This window comes from Nerophis lumbriciformis, linkage group LG24, assembly GCF_033978685.3.
Source record: "Nerophis lumbriciformis linkage group LG24, RoL_Nlum_v2.1, whole genome shotgun sequence".
NCBI lineage: Eukaryota > Metazoa > Chordata > Actinopteri > Syngnathiformes > Syngnathidae > Nerophis > Nerophis lumbriciformis.
The window spans coordinates 6,681,652-6,704,886 of NC_084571.2; the positions used below are offsets into that span (position 1 = coordinate 6,681,652).

Here is a 23,235-nt window from a genome sequence, read left to right on the forward strand (position 1 = left end):
ATGTGGTTCACTGCGACATTTAAAATAGCCTCCTGTATCAATTAATGTGGCCTGGAAATAATGCACCTCACCTTTCTTGCAAAATTTGTAGCGCACGCCACTAAATTTACCCTTCATATCATTTGATGCAAACAAGTTATTCCAAGTTGAATGTGGCGGGTATTAAGGATGGTTTGTCATCAGCAAGTTTTAAATATTGATAATCAGTTATGTAATCATACCATTAAGCGATTGTACATTTATATGGTTTCACTTTTCCATGCGGCCCAGTGAGGGCCCACAATGAATAGGAGTTTGAAAAACATGATTTAGAGGTATTAAAATGTGACAGACATTTCAATATATATATATATATATATATATATATATATATATATATATATATATATATATATATGTCTTAATAAGGTTATCCAAAAAATAGTGCTCGATACCGTAGTAGAGCGCAATATATGTATGTGTGGGAAAAAATCACAAGACTATTTCATCTCTACAGGCCTGTTTCATGAGGGGGGGTACCCTCAATCGTCAGGAGATTTTAATGGGAGCATTCGCATACCATGGTTTATATAGGGCACAGAGTGGGTGGGTACAGGCTGGCCTAGGGGCGTGGTGATTGGCTCATGTGTTACCTAGGAGGTGTTTCCGTCTATGGCGGCATGCTGTTACAATTTCGCTGCGCTTGTTGAGGGATGACAGGTCTGGACGGTAAATAATAAACAGTTTCTCTTTCAAGCATAGGTTGCATCTTTTATTACCACTATTGTAAGGTGTGCTGGATGCAAGAATTTGCCATGTTATTGAATATTCAACATTATTGTCTTTGAGGTCCCAAATGTGTTTGCTGAGTTCTGTGGTATTTCGCAGGTTTTTGTTCCTGAAAGAAGCCTTGTGATTGTTCCATCTGGTTTTGAATTCTCCCTCGGTTAATCCTACATATGTGTCGGATGTGTTAATGTCCTTGCGTATTACCTTAGATTGGTAGACAACTGATGTTTGTAAGCACCCCCCGTTGAGAGGGCAATCAGGTTTCTTTCGACAATTACATCCCAAAACCAACAAAGGATGTAATTGTCGAAAGAAACCTGATTGCCCTCTCAACGGGGGGTGCTTACAAACATCAGTTGTCTACCAATCTAAGGTAATACGCAAGGACATTAACACATCCGACACATATGTAGGATTAACCGAGGGAGAATTCAAAACCAGATGGAACAATCACAAGGCTTCTTTCAGGAACAAAAACCTGCGGAATACCACAGAACTCAGCAAACACATTTGGGACCTCAAAGACAATAATGTTGAATATTCAATAACATGGCAAATTCTTGCATCCAGCACACCTTACAATAGTGGTAATAAAAGATGCAACCTATGCTTGAAAGAGAAACTGTTTATTATTTACCGTCCAGACCTGTCATCCCTCAACAAGCGCAGCGAAATTGTAACAGCATGCCGCCATAGACGGAAATACCTCCTAGGTAACACATGAGCCAATCACCACGCCCCTAGGCCAGCCTGTACCCACCCACTCTGTGCCCTATATAAACCATGGTATGCGAATGCTCCCATTAAAATCTCCTGACGATTGAGGGTACCCCCCTCATGAAACAGGCCTGTAGAGATGAAATAGTCTTGTGATTTTTTCCCACACATACATATATATATATATATGTAATTTAATTCACTTAAGGTTATGACTAGAAAATGATGCACTTTCCAAAAATACATGTGATTTTTCTAATCAGTTCTTCATGGATTGTAGGATTTTTAAAAATGATATTAAACTACAATTGAACCACCTCCATGTTTGTTGTTTTTGTCATATTATAGTTTCACTTCTTCTGCAGGTTTAATATCGGCAGGTGACACCCGAGGAAAGGTCACGGACTTTGTGCCTCAATATGAATTGTGCAATGAAGTAGACACGTGGCTTTGAGGGCCACATGGCTGCCCGGTGAATCATTTGTGAATAGAAACGTAAAGAGATTCACCACATATTTTACAATTGCCTGTGCATTTGTTTTGTTTTTTTAAAGTGTAAAAAAAAAAAAACTAGATCTTGCAGTAAAAAACTGTCAGTCCTTGGGGAGAAACCAGATGTGATCTCTACTTAGGCTGCTGCCCCCGCGACCCAACTTGGGATAAGCGGAAGAAGATGGATGAACTGGCAGTCCAGTCACAATTTTTACCATCAAATTGACAGTTTTACAGCATCTTACTGTAAATACTTACTGTACCATGTTTTTTAAGCCTGCAGTTTTTAGTGTAAACTTGTCATTTTGATGATGTCTTGCTATGAAGTCAAGCAGATATTTCAACCAACAAAAAGCTTGAAATGTAAATTTGTTAAAGTCAAAGTACCAATGATTGTCCCACACTAGAGATGCGCGGTTTGCGGGCACAACCGCGGAGTCCGCGGATTATCTGCGGATCGGGCGGATGAAATTTAAAAAAATAAGATTTTATCCGCGTGCGGGTCGGGTCGGGCGGATCAATTAGATTTTTTTTTTTTTTTTTTTTTTTTTTGCGGGTGGCAGTTAAACCAATTCGGAAATATATATACATAGTTAAATGTTGTTACCCACATACGAAAAACGAGCAGGCACCTGCTGCATATGCCACAACAGAAGAAAAAAAAAGAAAAGAGATGGACACTTTTACGGAGCGGAGAAGGGACGCCTCGCCGGTGTCCGGGACCGAGGCCCCTTCCCCCGAGAGGGCCCCACCGGGAGCCGTAGCTGAGGCGATCCGCGAGAAGGGCCCGACGCATGTCCAGGGTCACTACCGCGCCCACCGCACCGACACCCCGCCTCGTCCGCCTTCGCCGCGGCCGGCGTCACGCGCAGCAGGTAAGCAGCTTACCTGCCCGCCACCCCCCGAAATTCACATTTCTATCACAATGATCATACTGTAAACATGGTAAGCTAACTTCATTAAAATTAATAGTCCTGTCAATAGCATGGAATTACAATTCAAATGTAGTTTTTTGTAAGCCTTTCAAAAGAATTCAAAATATGAAAAATTAATGAAAATTAATTTAAGCCATCAGACACTTTGAAAAGTGGCACATCACATCTCTAATGTAATCATTTTAACTTTTCAACAGAAATAGCACTGCAAAAATATTAAGGACATACTTCTGTATTTTGGTAGTTATGCTGTCAACATTTAACAAGATTTCTTCAACTTGGACTTGAAAGCATAAATAGTATAAACACTTTTAACAGTATGTCGTGCTGTGAAATACAGCCGACAGGATTGCGCACCACACAGGAAGCAAGGCCAAAGTGCATGCAGGTGCAGGAGAAGAAAGGACTTCTTTCATTTAAGGTTTGTGATAAACCATCAAACTCATTCGTTAAAAGGACTCTATAGTAATATAAAGCGAATTTTTCTGGACATTATCATGCAAGAAAAGTTTATTTTTGGGACCGCGATCACCGCGTAATGATTTTTAAAGGTTGCATTACAAACATGTAACTGTCCCATGTGATCAGCCAGTGCGATTGGAAGTCCATGCTCAATTATTGCCTCCGTAAATAAAACTTCGGCATTTATCACATCCAAAGAATCTGTTTGGGCGACGAAAAACGTTGAAAGTTTTCCACTTGTATCGCTAGCAACGGCATTAGACTTGTGTTTTTTTGTCCCAAAGTGGTCTTTTACATCGCTAATTCCTCCGTGTCCGATCGAAAAATCTTGTCTGCACAAGGTGCAATTCGCGTAGTTTTCACCCTTTTTTTTTTAAATTAAAGAAAAAACTTATTTTTTATCACTGCACCCGTAACCCGGAATAGGTTGATGAAAACCGTACGAATTACGGGAAAACCGGAGTAGTTGGCAGGTGCCTCACTAATGCCTTGCATCGTCTATATTAGATATACCGGGCGGATGGCGGGCGGATGCAGTTCTGATCAAATGTTAGATCGGGTGGATTGCGGATGGTTGACGACTTTCTGATGCGGTTGCGGATGAAATATTTGCCTATCCGCGCATCTCTATCCCACACACACTAGGTGTGGCGAAATTATTATTTGCATTTGACCCATGACCCTTGGAGGTGAGGGGAGCAGTAGCAGTGGCCGCGCCCAGGAATAATTTTTGGTGATTTGCATTTAATATTGCAGTTTAAAAGATATGCAATACATGTTTTTTTTTCTGTCAAACTGAAGAGAACGAATACATTTTGTACTAAAAAATAAAGTACTTTGAGGCATATTACCTCAAAGCTTTCACAGGCCGCCTTAAATGATGCAGTGAGATGGAGAGTTGTTAAATACAAGATAAATGAAGTGCTGGATCTGAAGTCAATTCTTTTATTCAGAGAGACTTTAAAAAGAAGTTCAGCATTTATTACATTTTATTTTTTTTTAAAACAACATTAAGGAAGGCAGTTTTTCCGCGCAGTACCAAAAGTGGCCACAAAGGGTTGGACATCAGTGGGGAAAAAAAGTGCATTTCTTCTCAAAAGTGAAAGTCGTTAAAATGTCACTTTTCCAGAACAGTGTTGGACAAAAAGGAAAGTGGGCGTGTCCCCGCTGGTCAGAGGTTACGTAACGAGCGGTTGGTCAGCTAGAGGAAGTGCGAGCGCTGACTCGTAAGAACGTTTGTGTGTCGCACAACAAGGAAGGACAAATCACACAGCAGCAAGTCCAAAAACCAGAACCGGCGAGAACGTGGTCAAGATGGATACCGACCTCCTGGTCGGTGGGCGGAGTCTAGGTGGGGCCCCGCTTTGGGAGCCTGGATTCTCCGACCGAGCGGCTGATCGCGGACGTGGTCTCTGCACAACGCCAGCTTGGACTCCAGGTTCTGCAGCAGACAGGAAACGGTTAGGACCAAGAATCCAGACCAGGCTCAATGTGGTCTGGGTGTCCTGACGGGATCTTTTCAGCATCACTTCCCAGCCTTGGAGCAAGGCACATATTTTACGTTAGAAAAATGTCTGTCACGAGAAGAAACATGAACAAGAATGCATTTGGACTAAAGAAATTAGAACTGTTGGACCAATTAAGGCAGGAGTGTCCAGACTGAACAATTAATGCATGTGGCGGCCATTTTGACACTTTTCATTTACAAAACCAATACAATAAAAGGTTTTATTTGTTTTTTTTATATAAACCTTTAGGGCTCCCCTTAGGTTTAGTCCCGGGGACCCGGAAGGGGCACACACTGCAAAAACTGAAATCTAAGTAAGATTAAATATCTCAAATAAGGGTGATATTTGCTTATTTTCTTTCTGATAAAATAATTCTTCTCACTAAGCAGATTTTAAGTGTTTTTCTTCTTTTAAGGGTTTTGGTCCTAAATTATCTCAGTAAGATATTGCAGCTTGTAGCTGAGATTTTATGACCTATATTGAGTAAACCATGCTTGAAACTAGAATATCAACTGTTGCAAAGCTGTGTCATCAACACTCACAAGTATAAAACTACTTTTTTAAATTAATAATTTCTTATTTCAAGCATGAAAACAAAAAACAAAACATGACTGACACAATTGTGTCTCACTATTAAAACGGATGACAGCCAAATGGACTTTGCGGTTTTATTTTCAATGAAACAATAGAAATTAAAGCTGCAAGCAGCGTTGTTCGGGCCCGCGTATTTGGCAGGTGCTAGTCCTAAGTGCCCCAATACTTTTGTCTACTTTTAGTCTGAAGTGTCCCAAGACTTTTGTCTAGTGTACCTACCTTGTCTGCATTGTGTGGGCACGTTGGTGCTTCCTGCTTTTGAGCAGCCATCTTAAAAAAACAGCACCGCAGGAGCATCAGTGCAGCGGGTCTTTGAAGGGTCATAAAATCAAAACCGGAGCAGGTATCACAACTCTTTCACCAACTTTTAATCAGAAGGGTTCAATCTCTCTCCTGTGTTAGTTTGAAGGCGAAACAACAAACGCGCTCAGAGGAGATAATGTTTGAAGAAAGGTGACGGGTTTTTACAAAAATGTTGTGTTGAAGGGGGAATAGCAAACTTCCTGTATATTTTTGCTGGGGGTTGTCAATTTATGAAATGTAGGTGTAAGTGAGACCTACGGAGAGGTTTTTGTTTCATGTCTCTCCGACCTTCCCAGTGGGAGTTACAGGCAGTTTTGTAGTTTTTTTCTTCCGAGGAGCAGTTTTTTGTCCGTTTTATTAAAAAATTGCTGTAGAGCACAATTTGTAGATTTGGGGTTAGGTTTTTTTCATTAGATCACAGTTTTAGCCAGTCCTGATGTGTGTGTAAAGTTTGGTGAGTTTTGAAGCATGTTAAGGGGGTCAAATTACAGCGCAAAGAGGCAAAAGTGACTGTTTTTAGTACTTTTTTGTCTTGAAGGGGGAATTGCCAACTTCCTGTTGATTTTAGCCCGAAGACATACAATTATGAGAACAAGGTCTAAGTCAGACCTACATAGAGGATTTTGTTTCATATTTTTCCGACCTTCCTAGTGGGAGTTACAGGCAGTCTAGTTTTTTTTTTTCCTAGGGGGCGCTACAGCGCAAATTTGAGTTTTGAAGTTTGGTTCTTTGATAAAAAGTTTTGCTGTATATTACTGATGTGTGTGTAAAATTTGGTGAGTTTTGAAGCATGTTAAGGGGGTCAAAGTAGTGCGCAAAGCTGCGGAAGAATAATAATAATAATAATAATAATAATAATAAAACCTTAGAAATTCAATAGGTCCTTATGTCCCATTGCATAAGGACTCCCTGTGGGAGTCCTTTTGCAATGGGCCATGGCGGGCCCTAAATACGCCCTCATAAAGTAGTACAGTTGGCACAGTACAGTAAACGGACAGTTAATATTTAAACATTTCAAACTATTTAACAGAAATAGTTCATGCACATTCAGATGAATTCTTCAAAATTACAAAAAAAAAATGTTTTGGCCGGGGGCCGGGCTGTATATATACGCACTAATTGACTGAAAGTGCACGCACTTGGTGCGATGATGTCATGTTATCGATGGAAAAATGCATTTTTAGACCATATGATTTGTTTGAGCGGCTATGAGACCCCGAGAGTAACAAGCGGTTGCCTTTCCATTAAGAAAAATAAACTAGTTTTTAGTATAAATTTGCTGGTTTCAAGAAATGTAATGCCCAGCGCATATCATTATGTCAAGATAATGGCACTAGCATTTAATTAATTTAAGAATATTTTTCAACATATTGAGCAAAAAGGTCTCTTTTTTTTTTTTCTACCAAGAAAAGTGCACTTGTTATTAGTGAGAATAAACTAATTTTAAAAGGTATTTTTGGGTTCATTGAGGTTAGCTAATTTTAATTGTCTTGGAAAGTCTTGACAAGCCATATTTTCTTGTTCTATTGGCAGATAATTTTGCTTAGTTCAATTAAAATACCCCTAATTTTTGTATTTTTTTGTCTTGTTTTTGAACACTGACTTTTTGCAGTACAATCATAAAAATGTAAAAAAAAAAAATTTATTTTTATTAAATTTATTAAAATGGGTTGTTTACAACTTTCCAATGTATATCACGCCCTCTCACTGCTTCTAAGACGTAATGACGTAACAACGTACGTACGGACGTTAACACATGCACTAGCTTTAGCTTTAAGCCATCTTCTTCTTCCGCTTATCCGAGGTCGGGTCGCGGGGGCAGCAGCCTAAGCAGGGAAGCCCAGACTTCCCTCTCCCCAGCCACTTCGTCCAGCTCCTCCCGGGGGATCCCGAGGCGTTCCCAGGCCAGCCGGGAGACATAGTCTTCCCAACGTGTCCTGGGTCTTCCTCGTGGCCTCCTACCGGTCGGACATGCCCTAAACACCTCCTTAGGGAGGCGCTCGGGTGGCATCCTGACCAGATGCCCGAACCACCTCATCTGGCTCCTCTCGATGTGGAGGAGCAGCGGCTTTACTTTGAGCTCCCCCCGGATGACAGAGCTTCTCACCCTATCTCTAAGGGAGAGCCCCGCCACCCGGCGGAGGAAACTCATTTCGGCCGCTTGTACCCGTGATCTTGTCCTTTCGGTCATAACCCAAAGCTCATGACCATAGGTGAGGATGGGAACGTAGATCGACCGGTAAATTGAGAGCTTTGCCTTCCGGCTCAGCTCCTTCTTCACCACAACGGATCGATACAGCGTCCGCATTACTGAAGACGCCGCACCGATCCGCCTGTCGATCTCACGATCCACTCTTCCCTCACTTGTGAACAAGACTCCGAGGTACTTGAACTCCTCCACTTGGGGCAAGATCTCCTCCCCAACCCGGAGATGGCACTCCACCCTTTTCCGGGCGAGAACCATGGACTCGGACTTGGAGGTGCTGATTCTCATCCCAGTCGCTTCACACTCAGCTGCGAACCGATCCAGTGAGAGCTGAAGATCCTGGCCAGATGAAGCCATCAGGACCAAATCATCTGCAAAAAGCAGAGACCTAATCCTGCAGCCACCAAACCGGATCCCCTCAACGCCTTGACTGCGCCTAGAAATTCTGTCCATAAAAGTTATGAACAGAATCGGTGACAAAGGGCAGCCTTGGCGGAGTCCAACCCTCACCGGAAACGTGTCCGACTTACTGCCGGCAATGCGAACCAAGCTCTGACACTGATCATACAGGGAGCGGACCGTCACAATCAGACAGTCCGAAACCCCATACTCTCTGAGCACTCCCCACAGGACTTCCCGAGGGACACGGTCGAATGCCTTCTCCAAGTCCACAAAGCACATGTAGACTGGTTGGGCAAACTCCCATGCACCCTCAAGGACCCTGCCGAGAGTATAGAGCTGGTCCACAGTTCCACGACCAGGACGAAAACCACACTGTTCCTCCTGAATCCGAGGTTCGACTATCCGGCGTAGCCTCCTCTCCAGTACACCTGAATAGACCTTACCGGGAAGGCTGAGGAGTGTGATCCCACGATAGTTAGAACACACCCTCCGGTTCCCCTTTTTAAAGAGAGGAACCACCACCCCGGTCTGCCAATCCAGAGGTACTGCCCCCGATGTCCACGCGATGCTGCAGAGTCTTGTCAACCAAGACAGCCCTACAGCATCCAGAGCCTTAAGGAACTCCGGGCGGATCTCATCCACCCCCGGGGCCTTGCCACTGAGGAGCTTTTTAACTACCTCAGCAACCTCAGCCCCAGAAATAGGAGAGCCCAGCTTTAAGCCAATAATAGCAATTTAGATAGCTAGCGTTAGTAGTCATTGAATGTATATTCTGTCATAACCACAACATGACTGAAAATTGTTTGTCGCTTCTCCTGGACTGTTTTTGTATGTGCGCACGTACGTGTTGACTTGTGACAGCTGTAAACATCAATCATTTAATTTCGGGCCTGAAAAAAAAAAAATTGTTTACATAAACGTCATAATTGTGAATAAAAGACAGTTGTAAAACAAATGTGTTGGGTTAAACCACTAATGGTAACATACGCTTGCTGGTGGGGTTCTTGTTCTATTGTTTGCTTTAAAAAATGTTACCTTTGTCAAAATAAAATTAATATATATATTTATATTTTATACCCTTTTTTTTGAAAGAAAACCATTTTTATGGCAAAAACAAAATTGTGCAAAAAAATTCCCCAAAAGTTTTCAAAGTGGAATATTTAATGTGAAGTAATGGAGCCTTAATAAGTCAATAATTCATAACATTGAGGTATGGGGAACATGTGTTGATAAGCAACTAATTAATGGTGAATATGTTCCCCATACTAAAGTGTTATCGGCTTAATTTAGAGTTATTTGGACACTAGGGGAACATATAAGGGTTAGGGTTACTAATAAGCAATAATTCTGAGGTTATTGAGAAAAGACTCTTAGTTAATGGCTTACTGGTTGTATAATAAGGCCATGCAGAATAAGGCATTAATAAGTACTTAATAACTAAGAGCCAATATGTTACTAATTTGCACGTTAATAAGCAACTAATTAATGGTGAATATGTTCCCCATACTAAAGTGTTACCAACATTGATTTTAATTCATAATGTTTTGAGCAACAAAAGTATTTTTAGTTTATTTTTACTTTTAAATTCCACTAAAATTATTCATCTAAAAATAGCCTTACTCAAAAGTGTTAAAAAACAAACAAAAAAACTTTAGCTCTTACTTTGTTGAAGAAAACCCTCTTTTTTATGGCAAACACAAAACATGCACGATTACCTCCCTAAAAAAAGTCAAAGTACTGTAACTGGAGCTTTAAATAGGTAAATAATTCTTAATCCTATTGATTATAATTCATTGACTGTTTAAAAAAAAAAATCCCACTAAGATTATTGGGGATCTCCACTAATAATAATAATACTTTTTTTCTACTTTCAACACTTAAATCTCTAAATCAACTTTTTATTTGATGCCCTCTGTCAAATGACACTTTGTTATTTATATGGCGAAGACAAAATAAAATACAAATATTTCAATTCTTAAAAAGATTTGATAGCGTTTATCATTTGAGCTTTAAAGAAAAAAGTCGATGTTGCTACATTTGACCCATTTGCGCTATTATTCCATTTTTTATTATTTATACTTATGTATTTTAATTATTACATTTTAGATATAGTATTTCTAAAATGTGCTGCAGACTGTTAAAAAAAACTTAGCTGCGGGCCGCACTTTGGACACCTGATTTAAGTGACATCTTTGCAAGCAGCAAAGTCCAAACAGAAGTGATCAAATAAAAATAAAAACATGCAACAGGAAAATGCTGCAGGATCCAAAACAAATGCACAAGTCAGTCCCTCAAGGACTGACTTGTGCATTTTACTGGGGGTAAAGTTTGACTCAGATTTTAAATTCGAAAAACAAATCACCAGCGTCGTTCAAAAAAGCTTTTATCAATTACGCCAAATAGCGAAAGTGAAACCGCTTCTATCAAGACATGATCTTGAGAAATTAATCCACGCTTTTATCTCGACTCGTCTTGATTATTGTAATGCCCTGTATGTAGGCATTAGCCAGGCCTCCCTCGCCCGCCTGCAGCTCGTGCAGAACTCTGCTGCTCGTCTGCTAACACAGACCCGCAGACGTGAGCACATCACCCCTATTTTAGCGTCCCTTCACTGGCTCCCTGTGCGTTACCGAATACATTTTAAACTCCTTTTATTTGTTTTTAAATGTCTACACAACCTCGCGCCAACCTATCTCTCCGACCTCCTTCAGCCTTACTGCCCCACCCGATCCTTAAGATCAGCTGCTGTTGACGGTCCCTGACACAAGGCTGAAGCTTAGAGGTGACAGAGCTTTCGCCGTTGCTGCTCCCAAGCTCTGGAACGACCTACCCCTGAGTGTTAGACAAGCCTCCTCTCTTCCTGTTTTTAAATCTCTCTTAAAAACATACTTTTATTCCATGGCTTTTAACACTGAGTGATATCCATCCTGCAATGGCGCCCCATAATACACCTGCTGTGATCCTGTTTTTATGTTTTTATTCATTCTATTTTAATTATTTATTTTTTATCGTGTTCTGTTTGTGTTGTGTTGTGTTTGCTCGGTACTCGTTTTATCTTTTAACCTGCTCATTGTACAGCACTTTGGCTACCCCTGTGGTAAATTTTAAATGTGCTCTATAAATAAAGTTGATTTGATTTGATTTGATTCATTTTGTGCAACGCCTGAATTTGCAGCAGCTTTTTCAGAAAGTTGCAGCCAAAGCTGCGATATTCTAAGGCTTACTTTTTTCAAACATATTGAATTGTTGATTTTAAATAGTTATCAATGTTTTAAATGTTCCCTGTAACATTATTCTAAAAAAAAGCACTAGATTCCATCTAAAATCGGAAAACAAATACAGTATTGAGGTTTTACTCATTTTCTTGCACAGTTAAAAGTAGACACTCGATGGCAGTAGAAGAATATACTCCGAGCTTGTTACCAAAATACTGAACGAATAGTCATAGAGGTGAAGTGAATTATATTTATATAGCGCTTTTTTCTAGTGACCGCACTAGGAGCAGGTGGGTGAAGTGTCTTGTTAGAGGAAACAACAGCACTGACTAGGTTGGCGGAAGCGGGTATCGAACCTGGAACCCTCACGGCTGCTCTATCAACCGAGCCAGGCCTCCCCAGAAAGAAAAAACACTATTTCTTGGTAAACGGGAGATTGTCATCACACTTCAACATCTCTAACATGTAAATACTGCCTCTTTGCTGGGTCAGCATTGCAAATGAAAATATGTTCTAAATTGCCTGACGCTGGATAAAAAAAAAAGGTAAATATATAAATACATATGGAGGTAAATGTTTATATACTACATTACCCAGAAGGCATAGCACTAGACAGGATCAGGAAGTCGGTCTGAGCTACAACAATTGTGTAGTTTGATCATTAAATAGTTGATGTATTGTTACACTTTCCTGCTTCGTCTACACAAGAAACAAACAGTTTAATGAGACAGTTGTTCAAACACTTCCTCGTAAATATATTTCCTGCAATACTGTCAAACACGGTAGAACCTCGTTTTACGAACTTAATTGGTTCTTGAACATGGTTCGTAAATGGAAGAGTTGGTATAGTGAAGCAGAGTTTCCCCGAGAGAAACAAAACATGAATTGGTTCTGGCCTCAACAAAAGGTTATAAAAAGTGCCATACAGTAATGTACCGTATTTTCCGCACCATAAGCCGCCCTGGGTTATAAGCCGCGCCTTCAATGAACGGCATATTTCAAAACTTTGTCCACCTATAAGCCGCCCCGTGTTATAAGCCGCATCTAACTGCGCTAAAGGAATGTCAAAAAAACAGTCAGATAGGTCAGTCAAACTTTAATAATATATTAAAAACCAGCGTGATGTGGGCGCGCATGGAGTCGTATATCAACATGGACGGAGCTGCGTGAAAAAAGCCACCCGGCCTCTTCGCGTAAACTTCCCTTAACCACTCGCTCATCTTTTCTTCATCCATCCATCCCTTCGAGTTAGCTTTTATGATGACGCCGGCTGGAAAGGTCTCTTTTGGCAAGGTCTTCCTTTTGAATATCACCACGGGTGGAAGTTTCTGGCCATTAGCATGGCAAGCTAGAACCACAGTGAAGGATGACTTCTCATTCCCTGTGGTGCGAATATTCACCGTACGTGCTCCCGTTGTATCCACAGTGCGGTTCACAGGAATATCAAAAGTCAGTGGAACCTCGTCCATGTTGATAATGTTCTCTGGCCGGATCTTTTTTTCAGCTATCTTGTTTTTACAATATGCACGGAAAGTAGCCAGCTTTTCTTGAAAGTCTTTAGGCAGTTGCTGTGAAATAGTAGTCCGTGTGCGGATGGAGAGATTGCGTCTTTTCATGAACCGGAAACCTGTCGCTTAGTAGGAGCCATTTTGTGGTCTTTACAGATGTAAACACACAAAGGAAATGAAACGTAATATCCGCACGCTTCTTCTTCTTCTACGGGGGCGGGTGGTTGCTTACAGTAGAAGAAGAAGCGCTTCCTCTTCTATGGGGGCGGGTGCTTACCTTGGCGGTTGCTTGCCGTAGAAGAAGAAGCACTTCCTCTTCTACGGGGAAAAAAGATGGCGGCTGTTTACCGTAGTTGCGAGACCTAAACTTTATGAAAATGAATCTTAATATTAATCCATATATAAAGCGCACCGGGTTATAAGCCGCACTGTCAGCTTTTGAGTAAATTTGTGGTTTTTAGGTGCGGCTAATAGTGCGGAAAATACGGTATATCAAAACATAAGGAGGTGATGGATCAACGTTGTGTTTGACAAGCAGAACTGTGCTGTGTGTGCTGCCCTGGCAACACACAATGCCTCTATGGTGCCCTTACAAATGATCAGAAATTCTTAACCATATTGCTACAATAATAAACAATCAAAAAAAGCAAAAGCCACCCACATCAACAAGGCGCAGACAGAGGGTGAGAGAGAGACCCCCTACCCCCTGCACACACACACACACACACACACACACAGGTGGGGGGGGATTAAAAAAGAAAAAGTCACCCAGAAAGTATGGCACTTTTTGTGATTTTTCCCCAAAGGTACAGTAGTCAGACCAATGTGGTCTGTAAATGATGCAAGGTGCTCGTACCCACCAAGACCGGTAATGCCACACTACCTTAGTCACGCTCACCCTTTAGAGCACAGAAGTAACTTCCTGGCATTAAACCTGCAGAAAATAGTCCTTCTCATGTTTCTCGCTGTTTACTTTTGTTACACTTCAAGCATTTCTTGCATTCATTTTAAGAAGTTCAATGTGATTTTACAATGTAGTTTACACTGAGTGTTTTCCATGCTTGTGTTGACATTTCCTTTCTGCTTTGATAGCCGAGGGGATTATAATCAGAGGAAGGTCACATTTTGAAGAAAAAGGTTTACATTCAATATATTGTTCTCTTTGTCCTTTTATTTCCCCCCCCATAAGCCAGAAAAAATAATTATCGATATCGACCGATAGGGCTGTGAATCTTTGAGCACCACATGATTCGATTTTTGATTCAGATTCAAAATATATACTTTAATAACATTGGGTGCCAGTCCTAGGATTAACTACATTCCTCCATAAAATAGACAAACTGCTCTGATAAAACATATTACAAAACCCAAAACCAGTGAAGTTGGCACGTTGTGTAAATGGTAAATAAAGACAATACAATGATTTGCAAATCCTTTTCAACCTATATTCAATTGAATAGACCGCAAAGACAAGATATTTAATGTTGGAACTGAGAAACTTTTTTTTTTTTGCATTGCAAAAAAGTTGGCACAGGTGCATTTTTTGTGGCTGCAACACATGCCAAAGTAGTTGGGAAAGGGCATGTTCATCACTGTGTTACATGGCCTTTCCTTTTAACAACACTCAGTAAATGTTTGGGAACTGAGGAGACCAATTTTTGAATCTTTTCAGGTGGAATTATTTCCCATTCTTGCTTGATGTACAACTTAAATTGTTCATTCGTATTTTAGGCTTCAGAATGCGCCACACATTTCGATTGGAGACAGGTCTGGACTACAGACAGGCCAGTCTAGTACCCACACTCTTTTACTATTATACTTTTTAACTTTTAAACTGTTTTTATCTAACAAACTGTTCTTAGGGTAATTTATATTTGCTTTTTAAATGTGTATTTTTATTTCTGTTTTAAATGTTATTTTTTAGTCTGTCCTTTGCCTCCATTTCTTTGTGGTGTACAGCCCTTTGTTTTTCAACTGTGCTTGTCTTTAAAGGGCTTTATAAATAAAGTTGGTATGGTATGGTATGGTACTATGAAGCCACGCTGTTGTAATATGTGGTTTGGCATTGTCTTGCTGAAATAAGCAGGGGCGTCCATGATAATGTTACTTGGATGGCAACATATGTTGCTCCAAAATCTGTATGTACCTTTCAGCATTAATGGTGCCTTCACAGATGTGTAAGTTACCCATGTCTTGGGCACTAATACACCCCCGCACCACAGATTTATGACCTACCCAAACATTTAATAAAGTCAAATACAAATAAGGCAACAAGAGAAGTATCCAACATTTCTCTTTTCTAAAGTAAATATGTACAGCAGATATGATCATCTACATCAACTATATGATTTGAGTGGCTGGACAGGACAGATTTTTATTTTAAATCATTGAGATTTGTTTTAATTGATTGGGAATCGTTTCAAACAAGAATCTCAATTAATTTGAGAAAAACTATTTTTTTTGACACCCCTATCGACAGACACCGATATCGGGATACAGTTTTCAGCCGTATCGCCCAGCCCCTGATCCGACGAGTCTCACTTACCCCGACTTTCCTGAGCAGCTCGTTGACGATGTTGAGTGCTGAGATCCTGGACGATGTGCTCAGAGAACCACCTGGCAGACTTTCACCTGACAAAACCACCAAAAAAAACCAAAGTAATTCAACAAGTCAAAGAGATGAAACACGTACCACTCACCTCTTCGGAGGGAGGTCCGCTCAGGCGTGGCCAGAGGGGTGAGGGGCGGAGTGGGGTAAGGTGCCGTGGTGGATGATAAAGGTGACGGTGATGATGATGATGATGATGGTGATGGTGAAGGCTCTCTGGGCACGCCATTGATGGAGGCTCTGGGCTTGTCGAGTATTTGTTTCTGCTGCACCGCCAGCTCCTGCTTCAAGTCTTCAAAAAACAAATGCTCTGTTTAAGAAAAAAAAAGAAAAAAAAGATGGCTGTCTTCATAAGAGATTGTTAGACTCCGCCCACCTCGAGCCTCATCCTTCAGCCTCTGGACCGACTCCAGAAGATTCTCCTTTTCGTCCAGCTCGCTCTCCAGGAAGGCGTTCCTCTCGATGACCTGGTTTGTCCTCAGCTCAAAGTCGTCCAGCGACATGACCGTGGCCCTAGGGCACACACACAGTAAACAATGTAAACAAATACTTGCAGCGTTCACGACCCCCGGCTGACCTCTTGGCCCTCTCCAGGTCGTCGTTGGCCTGCTCCAGTTCCCTGACGTAATTGTGGAGCTGGTCTCGGACGGACGTGGCGTCGGCCAGCTCGCCCTCCAGGACCGAGATCTGACAGCAGGCCTCCGAGTGCCGCGTCTCGTACTTCTCCTGGCGGGAAGAGGAGGAGGAGGAGGCGGAGTCACAACACATTCACACACTAGGGCCAATTTAGTGTTGCCAATCAACCTATCCCCAGGTGCATGTCTTCGGAGGCGGGAGGAAGCCGGAGTACTCGGAGGGAACCCACGCAGTCACGGGGAGAACATGCAAACTCCACACAGAAAGATACCGAGCCCGGGATTGAACGCAGGACCTTCGTATTGTGAGGCACATGCACTAAGCCCTGTTCCACCGTGCTGCCCTTCATCATTGAAAATCCATCCATCCATTTCCTACCGCTTATTCCCTTAAAAGGTCGCTGGACCCTATCTCAGCTACAATCGGGCGGAAGGCGGGGTACACCCTGGACAAGTCGCCACCTCATCGCAGGGCCAACACAGATAGACAGACAACATTCACACACTAGGTCCAATTTAGTGATGCCAATCAACCTATCCCCAGGTGCATGTCTTTGGAGGTGGGAAGAAGCCTGAGTACTCGGAGGAAATCCACGCAGTCACGGGGAGAACATGCAAACTCCATACAGAAAGATCCCGAGCCCGGGATTGAACTCAGGACTACTCAGGACCTTCGTATTGTGAGGCAGATGCACTACCCCCTCTACCACCGTGCAGCCTATCATTGAAAATGTCATGTCAAAATTCTATAACATGTAAAGAAGTCCGACAACAATTCCCATTTGGCGACCTCATCCTGTAGCCACGCCCCCTCCAGTAATATTCTTCTGGTGCCGTGCAATGTTGCCAACTTTGGCCCAGTTTACACTGCAATACCAAATCGCACTTTTTTTTGCCCTCAAGTTGTTGTTTTTTGCCAGTCTAAATGCTCCAAATCTGATCTTCTGGCATCAGATTCAAGAGGTAGTCCTGATCTTTTCAAATGCGACTTCAGTCTGAACGCAAAGTAAGAATTGTTTTAGTTATATTGTAAAACTTACAAACATTGCTTGGAGTGATGGAATGAAGAATCCATACGAGCAAAAACGCCATGGACGGCTAGAAGATGGAACGGCACTTGTACTTCCGGTTGGAAGCTAAGTCTAAACAGAAGGGCAATGCAGCACTTGTAGTGGGCAAACCCGTCTAAAAGATGGTGGCGCCAAAGCACAGACAATAACACTTATTCAGTGTCTTTTCTCTTATTTATTTTTTCAATCCATAATTAGCCACACTGTTTTACAAGCCGCAGGGTTCAAAGTGTAGTAAAAAAAAAGAAAGAGTAGTAAAAAATTAGTAGCTTATAGTCCGGAATTTACGGCAAATTCTGTGCCATTCCGTCATATATGTACTGTACTGTAGAGCAGTGGAACTAGCGTCCCAGGGAGCCTGGACCAAATGGGACCTCCCCTCGTAACAGGGGTCACTCCGCGCGCTCCGCCCGCGCAGCTTACCTGCCCGCCACCCCTGTTGCCGGGGGCGCGTAACAGGGGTCACTCCGCGCGCAGTGCGCTCACGAAAGGGGTGGGGCTCACCCTGGTTGATATAGAGAGCAGGACGGTGGCCATGGAAGTCGGAACCCGCTAAGGAGTGTGTAACAACCCACCTGCCGAATCAACTAGCCCTGAAAATGGATGGCGCTGGAGCGTCGGGCCCATATACCCGTCCGTCGCCGGCAGCGAGACGCGCTTGGAGGTGCGCTTAGCGCGGCTCCCATATGATTGCGCACTGGTGTGCGTCTGGGTCGTGACAGCGTGGCACGCGAAAGTCTGTGCTGCGTTGGATCAGTCTCCTTTCTTTAACAGGCAAAAGCTTTATAACCTCAGTGAGGTTATAAAGCGTGCGCACCAAACACGAAGCAAGGCCATGGTGCAGGAGAACAAAGGACTTCTTTCATTTAAGGTTTGTGATAAACCATCAAACTCATTCGTTAAAAGGACTCTATAGTAATATAAAGCGAATTTTTCTGGACATTATCATGCAAGAAAAGTTTATTTTTGGGACCGCGATCACCGCGTAATGATTTTTAAAGGTTGCATGACAAACATTTAACTGTCCCATGTGATCAGCCAGTGCGATTGGAAATCCATGCTCAATTATTGCCTCCGTAAATAAAACTTCGGCATTTATCACATCCAAAGAATCTGTTTGGGCGACGAAAAACGTTGAAAGTTTTCCACTTGTATCGCTAGCAACGGCATTAGACTTGTGTTTTTTTGTCCCAACGTGGTCTTTTACATCCCTAATTCCTCCGTGTCCGATCGAAAAATCTTGTCTGCACAAGGTGCAATTCGCGTAGTTTTCACCCTTTTTTTTTTTTTTTAAATTAATGAAAAACCCGGAATAGGTTGATGAAAACCGTACGAATTACGGGAAAACCGGAGTAGTTGGCAGGCTCACTAATGCCTTGCATCATCTATATTAGATCGGGCGGATGGCGGGCGGGTGCAGTTCTGATCAAACGTTACATCGGGTGGATGGCGGATGGTTGACGACTTTCTGACGCGGTTGCGGATGAAATAAATTGCCTATCCGCGCATCTCTAACACACACACACACACACACACACACACACACACACACACACACACACACTTTGACAGGAACACCTCAATCCAAGAAGGTTTTGTCAAAAACAGAAACACAGGAAGCATCCGCCAAACGCTTCAACGTGAGGACGTATTTTGAGCAATCATCACGTCCGCTCTGACATTAACATCCTATAGTAACACACCCGATTTCTGATCACCGCACAGAGGACCATGTGATGTCAGCAGCAGCAGGAGGCGGAGCTTATGGCGTGTATGCAACAACGTGAGCCTGTGACTTAATCGGATGTGTCATATGGATGCAACGACATCGCCTGCAGCGTCATCAGCTGCCTCCTCCTGGCCACAATAACCCCTCTGTCTCCGCATGCACACAAATTAGAGATGTGACGCGCGTGAACAAATAGAGTCTTTTGAATGGTTCTTTTAGGTGAACTATGAGTACCGAGTCGTAGTTGCGAGCAGATTATATGTACATGCAAAAAATGTCAGACTACTGACAACTGAACTGAAAAAGGTATCTTTTAAAAAACATTAATTATATGCATTTTATTCTTGTTATTTGTATTATTAAAATGCTACAAAGTTCTTTAGGTTAGGGAAAATGTCAAAATAGTGATATCACTGTCCAAAGCATGGGAATATGGGACCACTTTAAAGTTAAAATTAAAGTACCAATGATTGTCACACACACACACTAGGTGTGGCGAAATTATTCTCTGCATTTGACCCATCACCCTTGATCACCCCCTGGGAGGTGAGGGGAGCAGTGGGCAGCAGCGGTGGCTGCGCCCAGGAATCATTTTTGGTGATTTAACCCCCAATTCCAACCCTTGATGCTGAGTGCCAAGCAGGGAGGTAATGGGTCCCATTTTTATAGTCTTTGGTATGACTCGGCCGGGGTTTGAACTCACAACCTAGAATATTTAGAGCAGGGGTCTCAAACTCAATTTACCTGGGGGCCACTGGATGCAGAAACTGGGTGAGGCTGGGCCGCAAGAAAAGATTTCTTTAAAAAAAATCTAACATGCACTTTTTTTTAATGAATTCACCTTCTTTGAATGGCTTTCCCACCCTAGCAACCATCTCACTCACCATGTAGCTAGCTTTGACTGCTGCATCGCTCTTTTCGGTTGCTTTCTTGAAGAAATCTTGTTGCCTCGGTAGACTGGTTTTAAAATTTGCAACCCGGTTCACTCTCTCATCTCCCTGGTATTTTGCATACTCCTCAGTATGTCTAGTTGTATAATGACGTTTCAAATTGTATTCCTTGTGCACCGCAACTTTCTCTGCAAATAAGACACGTCGGGGTGCCCCTGTGCTCAACAAAGAAATATTGCATCTCCCACTTTTCCTGGAATTGTCTTTGCTCATCACTAAAACTTGCGGGCCGCACTAACATTAAACTTTCATATTAAGGTGGGGGCCGCAAAATAACGTCTCGCGGGCCGCATGTTTGAGACCCCTGATTTACAGTAAAAAATAAATACAATTATTGCAACTATTTCAGAATATTTTTTACCAATTCAATAATGTGTATACAGTAGGGAAGGGATTCATACGGCCCCATTCCTGGGTGGATCTCGCCTGAGAGGAAAAGGGGGGGATGCAGTCTGCTGAAAATGATGGAAAGCGAAACTCTACTTAGCAACGGACGCTGTGGTCAAAGTTGAATTGCCACAAAACACACTTTAAAATATTCAACACTGCCATCTGACGGCGTGGCGCAGTGGAAGAGTGGCCGTGCGCGACCCGAGGGTCCCTGGTTCAATCCCCACCTAGTACCAACCTCGTCATGTCCGTTGTGTCCTGAGCAAGACACTTCACCCTTGCTCCTGATGGGTGCTGGTTAGCGCCTTGCATGGCAGCTCCCTCCATCAGTGTGTGAATGTGTGTGTAAATGTGGAAGTAGTGTCAAAGCGCTTTGAGTACCTTGAAGGTAGAAAAGCGCTATACAAGTACAACCCATTTATCATTTATCTGGCGGCTAAAAAGTCGATAATGCAACCCCCTAATTTGTCACGTTTCATGAGTCAGGTAAACGGTGATGAATGAGGCCATATGAATCCCCTTCCTACTGTATTTAAATTATTCTGATCCACATAATTTTAGAACAGCTTAAAATATATTATTTATTTATAATAATTATTATTATTATTATGAAGTTATATTTATAAGCCAGTTTTTTTAACGACTCTTTAAAAAAACCGGTTTCACAAGATCTGTCTTATGTGTGTGGAACAATTTCCTTTGTGGATCAATAAAGTTTGTCTAAGTCTAAGTCCCTTTAAAAATGTATCAAACGTCCACTTCATTAGGTACATGTGCACACCCTAATAAGGTCCAATTATCACTGTAATCACCTAATGTTTATTATAACTTCTAATTAAATGTTTTGTTAAAGCATTATCTTGTCATGTTTTGAGCCGGCGCTTGAATACAATGTGAACATAAGTGTCAAATATCAACATTCCATTTTCCAGTTTGGCACACTGACAAAGAATTAGTCAACTTGTGATGTTTTTATGTTACAGAATGTTCCGTTGAGCTCTTTGTGGTCGAGCCCGCCCCCGAGGAGGAAAGTACAGCGAGCACGAGGCCACCGCGGCGGCGAGGACATGACCGAGCGTTACCTTGTAGCTCTCCACGTCCGCGCGCAGGCGCTCGTTGGCGGAGAGGAGCTCCCGGTTTCGCTTCTCGCACACTTTGAGCTCGGCTTCCAGCTCGGCTTCGTAGTCGCGACTCATCTGCTGGAACTCCTGCAGCTCCTCCCGGGCCTCCTCCGCGCTGCACACACAGGTCAAAGGGTCAGGCCATGGTGTCCTATGATACGTTACATTAAGTAAAATATTGTTTTTCAACAGACGCTGGTTATTCTTCCTACATTCCTCCAGTCTCGGGAGCTTTATTTTTCAAACCCTGTGACAACAAGCAAGTGATCTCGCACAAGATATCACTTTTCATCCCAGATAAATAAAGCCTTCTCATCTGAAATAGTGAAACAAAAACCTGTCTTGGTTCCTGGCAGCCCGCTCCTTCCAGTAGTCCAGTTCTTCCTTCAAGGACCCAAACACAGGAGTGTCCGGATCCCCCATCTTCAGCCAGTTCTGAAGGACCAGACCTGCTGTGGTGGGTCAGTCACTCCTTTTGCACCTGCAATGGAATTTCATTCAGAAAGCAGTCACTTTGAGTCAGATTTAGTCAATTTCAATTAAAAAAAACATGTATATAGTACACAGAAATGACTAGAAATGTCTGATTAGGACTTTTTCTCAAATTCGGCTTAAAACCTGATAAAAAAAAATCACCTCATTTTAGTACATTTAATAAGATTCACAAAGAGAAAACGGAGACAATCACTTATAAAATCTGATGCACACATGCAAGAAAGAAATAAAAGCTTCGCTAATTGCTTCCAAACTTAATAAAAATAACGGATTCAATATAATATCCACCATACTTACTTTGAGTTGCTTACTGAGCTGCAAGCCTCCAATACAAAGAAGTTGCTCGCTTTTAAATGCAAATAAGTGATCTGGACGTGCTGGGAGTTAACCATTTAAATCCCAGCGCACGTAAACACACCAGCTCTCACTGGACAAAGTGCCGTAAAAGAGCGACAAACACACAAAACAACGCCCTCGCCTGACTTTTCCAATCACGACCAAACTTACCGGCTGGATATTAATTCGGAAATATTTGAAGAGACTTTCAGCCGGAGTCAGGAACAAAGTTGTCTTCTACTGAATGAGAGACGGCGAACAATAAACGCTGCCATTTATATCGCCCTGAAGAATCCACCAATCACAAGTTACGCAGCCGGCCTCGACCACGCTTCTTATTTGCTGATTGACTTGTCAGTCAAAAAAAGATGGGCGGGATTTGAGTGTAGTCATCCAATCAGTTAGGAGAATCCTATCGACATTATGTTGCCAGTCTAGACGTGTTGATAGATTAGTTATGGTCGTGGTGCCTTCGGTGCTATCGGAAATTAGAGACGAGATCGACAGATTGAAGTATTTGATTAGTTTGTGGTCGTAAAAGTTTGGTATCCTTTTCTTAAAACTATTAAAAAGATACATAACAAACGTTCAAAATTACCAATATGATCAAAAAAGTATATTTTCAACCCAGTGGGGTCCAAAGGACATTTGCAACCCACAGCTAATTTTTAACAGCCACTGGCACTCACTAAAAATACTATTAGAAAAATACAAAAAAAACATTAAAAAGTGGAATAAAAGAGCAAACAGGTGAAATTTAACGAGACAATTGGAATGTTGACTCTATTAAC

At 42.2% G+C, this 23,235-nt stretch overlaps 1 protein-coding gene across 3 annotated transcripts; it reads right to left on the bottom strand.

Moving 5' to 3' along the window:
• Positions 1-4,361: 4,361 nt before the first annotated feature.
• LOC133620167 (nuclear distribution protein nudE homolog 1-like) lies at positions 4,362-22,811 on the bottom strand. 3 transcript variants are annotated; one of them, XM_061981438.1, is made up of 8 exons: positions 22,616-22,808; positions 21,951-22,094; positions 21,575-21,728; positions 16,296-16,444; positions 16,095-16,231; positions 15,810-16,028; positions 15,656-15,741; positions 4,362-4,815 (listed from the first exon to the last, which is right to left on the bottom strand). In XM_061981438.1, exons 2-8 carry the CDS (start codon positions 22,034-22,036, stop codon positions 4,684-4,686), a joined length of 963 nt encoding a protein of 320 aa, XP_061837422.1. In that variant the 5' UTR covers positions 22,037-22,094; positions 22,616-22,808; the 3' UTR covers positions 4,362-4,683. The 3 variants fall into 3 exon arrangements, with proteins under 3 accessions (XP_061837422.1, XP_061837423.1, XP_061837424.1); XM_061981439.2 differs by having other exon boundaries at positions 15,810-16,010; positions 22,616-22,776; XM_061981440.1 differs by having other exon boundaries at positions 4,785-4,911; positions 22,616-22,811.
• Positions 22,812-23,235: the final 424 nt, after the last annotated feature.

Coding starts and splice junctions, on each gene's coding strand:
- LOC133620167 (XM_061981438.1), bottom strand. CDS start 22,036: ATGGGGGATCCGGACACTCCTGTGTTTGGGTCCTTGAAGGAAGAACTG. Junction 16,029..16,094: donor GCTGAAGGATGAGGCTCGAG/GTGGGCGGAGTC, acceptor TTTCTTAAACAG/AGCATTTGTTTTTTGAAGAC. Junction 4,816..15,655: donor AGCTGCTCAGGAAAGTCGGG/GTAAGTGAGACT, acceptor TGTCTGCTGCAG/AACCTGGAGTCCAAGCTGGC.